This window comes from Sinocyclocheilus anshuiensis, unplaced genomic scaffold (assembly GCF_001515605.1).
Source record: "Sinocyclocheilus anshuiensis isolate Anshui unplaced genomic scaffold, SAMN03320099.WGS_v1.1 scaffold23, whole genome shotgun sequence".
NCBI lineage: Eukaryota > Metazoa > Chordata > Actinopteri > Cypriniformes > Cyprinidae > Sinocyclocheilus > Sinocyclocheilus anshuiensis.
Window position 1 is genome coordinate 1,328,506 of NW_015552545.1, and position 7,675 is coordinate 1,336,180.

The window sequence follows — 7,675 nt, forward strand, 5'->3', positions numbered from 1 at the left end:
GAGAGAGAGAGAGAGAGAGAGAGAGAGATAGACAGACCAATAGACAGATATATAATGTATTTGCAGGCTGACCTGTGCTGCTCTGGATGGTTCTGACAGTAGTGGTGGTCCTCGGGGGGGAAGCCGGGAGCAAAGGCCCGTCGTCGTCCTGCGAGCAGCCCTGGTCGATGGCACGCACGTAACTGTGACTCCTCATGCGGAAGCACCCGGGCATGGGAAGGTCCAGGGCGTCCACTGCCTGTGACTCCATTTCACTGAACACACTCTCACACACTGCCTCGAGCTGCCCGTTAACCTCAACCTCACTCACCTGCAGACAGAGGAGAGATACAGAGAGAGAAAATACAAGACATGAAAATTAGAAAAGAACAGTCAGGAGAAACAGACAGGCCAGAGCTTAGGGAAAAGAGCGGGTACCGTCCGTCCAATGAGCTTCAAGACCCACTTACCATGGGGTACTCTATATAGTGGTGCAGAATCAAAAGAAAGGGAAAAAACAGAGCCAGAGACTGCAGAGATGTCATTAGGAGCAGGTAAGAAACACACAAGGCAGTGGCAAGAGGAGGAAGAGTCAAAAAAAGAAACACAGTGAGGCTTGAAGGACAGCTTTACAGGGTAAATGAAGATGCATGCCACACCAGCAGGGAGGAACTCCTCAAGTGGAGTTTATTGACACGGTGGAAAACAGTGAGACAGTGCCAGGATCAACATGCTTATTAGAGTTGTTCATAACAGAAACCGAGGGTGGACGAGAACAGGGGGTTAATGAAGACTTGATAAGGTAGAAGTGTGGAAAGATGAGGCTTGTAGAAAGGGTGGGTGTTTTGGACAAGGTCTACAGTTTGAAACTCTGTCCCAATCACCCATGAGAGCTAGATGGGCATATTCTTATTTACTAACTGTGAAATTAAGAGTCTTGTGCCATCTGCAAAGTCTATATAGGAAGGTCTAAAGCATTTTAAATGCTAATAATTCAGTACATTCCTTGCATATTTAGTTTTTTGGTCTTCCATCAGATAGCACATGCCATTTCAGAGTCAATGTTGGCGCCAAATGACAATGATGTAATGCTTGCCATTTTGTAATTAGGATGACAAATCAGTGCTTGGGGACTAAGTGTGCCTAAGACGGATGAGTAACTGTCTGATGAATGCCATCCCTGTTCTATGAAACATGTTGCATATTACTTGGTTAGACATACAGTATACAGTGGGTACGGAAAGTATTCAGACCCCCTTCAATTTCCCTCATGTAGCTCTCGTTGCGTGAGCGGTATTGGGGAGAGGCTAGCAGAGCTTTGGGGTCCAGGGTGTCCATGCTTCTATTGATGGAAACTTCACTCACCGCCCGCAAGTAGCTGTGACTCCGGATCTGCAGCTTTGGAGAGTGTTCTGTGGAGATACTGTGCATGGAGGAGAAAACAAGGGATTTTTATTTATTTGCTGAGAGAGAGCATTTTAGTACTTCCCTGTACACACACACACAGGTTTGTTTTTATGGTTTATGGGGACTCTCCATAGGCGTAATGGTTTTTATACTGTACAGACAGCATTGGCGTAGATCTCCCACCCTCCATCTGCATGGCTTCACACATACATAATAAGTGAACACAGCAACTCCTCACGGAGCGGTACGGTCCAAAACGCCCCAGGGCATCTCCCTACACTACTGGAGAACAGAATGGCTAAACTTCACAAGAAGCACTCAGGGGGGCTGCATCCCCCATGGTGAACCTGGATTTGGGGAACTGGTTATGCATGATGTCATCGTTGCGGAATAAGCCGATAAGATTCCGCCTCACTGTTGCGGTCGTCTCGACGGATTGGTCGCTGTGCGGTTGTTAATTACGTCAGCCATTCACAATGCAGCGCTGTGCCTCACGTACTTTCTGCTGCAGTGGCAGCTCCCCGAGGCATCTAAGATGGTATATTTTCATGCTTCACAAAGATACAGAGTTGAATCTGATGACTAATATACATGTGAGTTATTCGGTCTTCTGGGCTATAAAATAAGTAGCTCCACTCCTACTTAATGTAAAGAACAAGCTTGATAAATATAGACATCAAACACTCACTAAGTATTATTAAACATTAAACAGACAATGTTAAAGGTCAAAGCACTGTCCCCTGGCATATAATCAGGGCATTAGTTGGTTGGAAGGATTGTGACTGTATTCTAAAGCAAACAAACCTCCCTTGCACATGCAGATGTAACACTGGCATCTGAAGCTTTTCTTTGTCAGTAAACAGATAAAACCATCAAAATGCGGGATTGAGGAAATTCCACAAGATTAAATATTTATGAGCGTTCATAATGCCAGAACAGTATTACAAATCTGCAAATCCTCCAATCCTTGTCTGGGCTTTCCAGTGCGCTTAGGGTGGAATCTCAGAGCACTGTCGTAGAGCTTGAGCAGATAGGAATCTGAAATTGAAGCAAATAAATTACACTGCTGTCTTGTCAATCCTACATGTCAGACAGTGTTAATCTCACCAACGAAATTATTGAAGAAAATGTTATCAAAGGATTGTTGGTTTTACCACTGATGAAAGTGAGATGAACAGTTTGTATCATGATAAGTATAGACTTTAAGATAGTATTAGATTTTGAATAAAAACATACAGTTGACAAGTTATATATATATACACACACACACACACACACACACACACACAGAGAGAAAAGAATCAACCCCCTTTAAAAGAATAAAATTTTGATGCTTTGCAGCCTGAAATGAAGATGGACAGAGTTTTTGTTTTATCCAGCTGTATTTACTCAGTGCAATTTATAACATCCAAGTGAAAGATAGAACACCAACATGTCAGAAGAAAAAAAGGATAACTTCCTTGTGTCAGTATTTTGTTGAACCACCTTTTGCTTTAATTACAGTCTTTAGTCTGTTGGAATATGTCCCTACTAATTTTGCACATCTAGACAATATTTGCCCACTCTTTTTTGCAGAACTGCTCAAGTTCAGTTAAATTCTGCAAGTCATTCCACATATTTTCAGTGGGGTTTAAGTTTGGGCTCTGACTAGGCCATGCAAGTACATTCACCTTTTTCTCCTTCAACCACTGTGTGGTCAGTTTTGCTGTGTGCTTTGGGTCATTGTCATGTTTGAAAGTAAACCTTCTTCTCATTGATGACTTTCTGGCAGAGGACAGCAGATTTTCCTAAAAAATGTGATGGTATTTTGCCCCATCCATTTTCCCTTCTATCCTGACAAGTGCTACAGTCCCTGCTGCAGAGAAACACCCCCATAACAGGATATTACCACCTCCTGCTTTACGTCTTTAGTCTGTTAGCATATGTCTCTGTCTCTACTAACTTTGCACATCTAGAATTTGCAATATTTGCCCACTCGTCTTTGCAGAACCGCTCAAGTTCAGTTCAATTTGATGGTGACCGTTTGTGGTCTGCAGTCTTCAAGTCATTCCACAGATTTTCAATGGGGTTTCAGTCTGAGCTCTGACTAGGCCATGCAAGAATATTCATCTTTTTCTCATTCAACCACTGTGTGCTCAGTTTTGCTGTGTGCTTTGGGTCATTGTCATGTTGGAGGGTAAACCTTCTTACTATTGACAACTTTCTGGCAGAGGGCAGCAGATTTTCCTCAAGAGTTTGACTGTATTTTGCCCCATCCATTTTTCCTTCTATCCTGACAAGTGCTCCAGTCCTTGCTGCAGAGAAACACCCCCATAACAGGATTTTACCACCTCCATGCTTTATCGAATGCTGTTATTTGGATGGTGAGCTGTATTGGATTTCATCCAGACATATCGTTTGGTGTTGAGGCCAAATAATTCCATTTTAGTCTCATCTGCCTGCATATCTGACTGCATGTGGTCTTTCCTGAGGTGTAGCCCACTTCTTAATAACAGACTTCACTGTGCTTCTAGGCATTGATAAAGACTTTGAAATTTTTTTGTATCCATCTCCTGACTTGTGCTTGTCCACAACTTCATCCCGGAGATCTTTTGACAGTGCCTTGCCAACCATAGCTGATTGTTTGCTTCAGTTGCACTACCAAGGACTGAGACGCTCCAGGAAAGCTCTTTTAATGCGGAGATAATCAAAATGACCACAGCTGATCACAGTTGAAAGCCAAATGGCTTTGTGTGCCACTGAGAAGGTGATTAGCTACACCTAATTGAGTTTACAAGTCATTTTTAGAAGGGAGGTTATCCTTTTTCCAATTCAGTGATTCTGTTTTTTTTTTTTTTCTGACATACTGGTGTTACATCTTTCACTTGGATGTTATAAGTTGCACTAAGTAAATACAAATTAGATGCCATTTTACTGAGTAAAAATGTGAACACATTTTGTGTATGAAATTATGAAATACTGACTAAATTCATTGGATATTTGTCAAAAAAGTTATCACTGTATATCAGACTCCAGAAATACGCAAGGAATGAGAACAGATACAATAATGAGAACAAACAATTAATTTAATGAACTCAGCCCACCTACAGACCATTTGATAATAATTAATAATTAGAGGTATTACAGCACAAATCTGTTACTATGACAACCCCACAATGACTACGTTTACATGGACATCAGTAATCTAATTATTTACCTTATTCTAAATAAGCCAATATTATGATTATGGTGTTTACATGAGTGGCTTTTAGAATATTCCTTTCATGTTCCCGTTTTACATGTTATAGTACATAGTTTGATTAATGGCACACGTCATTACGCCCCACGTGACGCCATCCGACGTCCCCTTCGGAATTTCATGCATAAACATATAGTTTGTCTTCGTGATGATGCCATGTACAGTTTTGGGTGTTTCATTTTTAATTTTATGAAAGCTTCAAATGCAGTTAATTATTTGTACGTGCATGGAGACGATGGCGGTGTTGAAGCTCTTTTATTTGACGTCAAACTGTTGACCACTGCCGTGTGTGTATCCGGTCGCAAAATGTGGTGAAAAGTCCTACACAACGGTAACAATGTGATTAAGGTGTTTACATGTCTATTCTGCACTGCACTAATGTGCTGGACTTTTTTAAACTAGGGGTGGGAATCACAGGGTACCTCACGATACGATACACGATACAGCAATTCTGAGATAATTGATTTATTGCTAGACAATCCTATAATGATGCATCATGATATCTGTCAAAATATGAAAACAAAATGCCTGTGAAAAGGTTAAGTGCAGGTTCCCTCTCTTCATTCAACTCCAAACTGCTGACAATTCTGCAAAAATGAAAATTCTGTCATCATTTACTCACTCTCAAGTTGTTTTAAACCTGAATGAATTTCTTTCTTCTGTTGAACATAAAAGTTATTTTAAATAATGTGGGTAACCAAACAGTTGCTGGTCCCAAGTGACTTCCATAGTATTTTTTTTTTCCTTCTATCAAAGTTAATGGGGACCAGCAAATGTTTGGTTACCCAAAATATCTTCTTTTGCGTTCAGCACAAGAAATAAATTAATACAGGTTTGGAATAACAGAGAGTGAGTGAATTGAATTCAAATTTTTATGTGAACTACCCCTTTAATGACAAGCGGCAGCATGTCTATTATACAGGCACACATCCGTTTTTCTCTCAACTGTTTACTTTCACTTTAGACATAACCAACTGTGTTTATATGTAAACCTTGTGTGTTTTCGACAGTATTAGCACAATCAGATGTGAAAGATACCTTAGTCCAGTAATCAGGTGCTGTTTGACAGGCTTTTCAGTGTGCGCGCACTTTAGGTGTACGCTCTCAGAAAAAGTGTATGTCAAAAGAACAGCACGCAAATGAAATGTTTAACCGGCAAGGCTTTAAAGCACATGCAAATAGATCAGCTCTTGCATATCGCATACTCTTTGTCGAATTTGTTTGTCCCATCAATGGTATAAAAGCTGAGGTGTGTCCAGACTTTGGACTTAAACATGGCTGGGGCATCTATTATTTTACTCACACCACTGTCCGCCATCCCATTAAAAACCTATTTTTCTTAGGCTAGTTAACTTATGTTCACATTTCCCTCTTTCATGTGTTGAGCGCCACCTGGAGGAGCCATGAAGTAGCAATGCTGGGAGCAGTGAAATAAATCTATTTAGAGCGCCTTATTTTATTAATTAAAATATCGATATTTGGCGCCAGCATATTGATTCTCGTATTGCACGGAGAAGGACAACGATATATTGCCATATCCATATTTTGTCCCACCCCTATTTAAAACCACAGGGATGCAGTCATATTGCATTAGGCCTGCTAAATATATCTGTGGAGAACCTGCAAAGTCAATTAATGCTCAGAATAAGTGACGAGCTCCTGCTGCTTACAAGACCTCAGTCAACTGACATGGGAGGGTGTTTTACAATGCAAGAGCTTTTAAGGAAGTCTCTGGGCTAATTAGAGTAATTACTTGTACCTTTGCCACTGCAGTGGGGTGGCATATTGTGCTTCCTTAATTAAATCCACACTCGGCTCCTGACCGGCAGGAATAATGGTGTTGTGTTACCGTGGAGATGCTGGCTGATATCTCCGCTGAGGGAAGCATGTCTGTCTGACCATCTAATCTTGCACCCCTCTATGTGTCCGTGTGGATCCTTTATGGGCATATCAGCTGCGGTTCTGCCCGTCAAGCTGTGCTAGGAGCCCCAAGTCATACGGCAGGTTGGTAATTAGCACAGCACTGAACACTGGCTGATTAGTCATTCATTACTCAGCAGTAACAGAAAAGCCTGGTGACCTACATTAACAGGAGTCAGGTGCCCATGGGGAAGCAGGGCATGGAGGTACAACAGTCGAACCCAATTAATCTGAGCTCAGAGCTGGACTAAACCAAAGGAAGAACACAAAGACAGAGTGAAAGTCAAAGGGCACAAACACCCAGTTTGAGGTTAATGTTTTGCTTAAACTTTAAATTAAATGTAATATCTCTCAAATCCAACGGTTGTCATTTGATATTATTTAATTTATACAACAGCGAGTCTCTGATGCCCCTCTTGATAGACTGCTAATGGATTTTCAATTTGAATCACAAAGACATGATTAATTTGAATTGAGCACCAACCTAGAAGGCAAAAGCTTTTGTATATCACATTCATGTTCTTAGCAAATGCTTTCCTAACAATGCAGTTTACTGTAAAAATATTAATACATAAAAAACAGCAAAATAGAGAAAATGATTGGACTCTATTCATTTGCATCAAAGCATATTTTGTTTGCTCAAAGAGTGAGAACAGAGAGAAGAAGAAAAAACACCATCTGTCTGGAACCTTTTTTTCAGTATTTTGTTGAACAATCTTTTGCTTTAATTACAGTCTTTAGTCTGTTGGGATATGTCTCTGTCTCTACTAACTTTGCACATCTAGACTTTGCAATATTTGCCCACTCTTCTTTGCAGAACCGCTCAAGTTCAGTTCAATTTGATGGTGAGCGTTTGTGGTCTGCAGTCTTAAAGTCATTCCACAGATTTTCAATGGAGTTTCAGTCTGAGCTCTGACTAGGCCATGCAAGGACATTCACCTTTTTCTCCTTCAACCACTGTGTGCTCAGTTTTGCTCTATGCTTTGGGTCGTTGTCATGTTGGAAGGTAAACCTTATCCCACTGACAACTTTCTGGCAGAGGGCAGCAGATTTTCCTCAAGAGTTTGACTGTATTTTGCCCCATCCATTTTTCCTTCTATCCTGGCAAGTGCTCCAGTCCCTGCTGCAGAG

The 7,675-nt window shown here is 41.0% G+C and overlaps 1 protein-coding gene across 1 annotated transcript in view; it reads right to left on the reverse strand.

The window, feature by feature from the left end:
- Positions 1-7,675, reverse strand: part of dlgap1a (discs, large (Drosophila) homolog-associated protein 1a) — a 142,522-nt gene that overhangs the window by 41,043 nt on the left and 93,804 nt on the right. Inside the window, exons 6-7 of the mRNA XM_016454553.1 lie at positions 1,345-1,402; positions 73-310 (exon numbers count right to left, since the gene is read on the reverse strand). Coding sequence (XP_016310039.1) covers positions 73-310; positions 1,345-1,402 — 296 coding nt within the window. The remainder of the gene's footprint in view (positions 1-72; positions 311-1,344; positions 1,403-7,675) is intronic.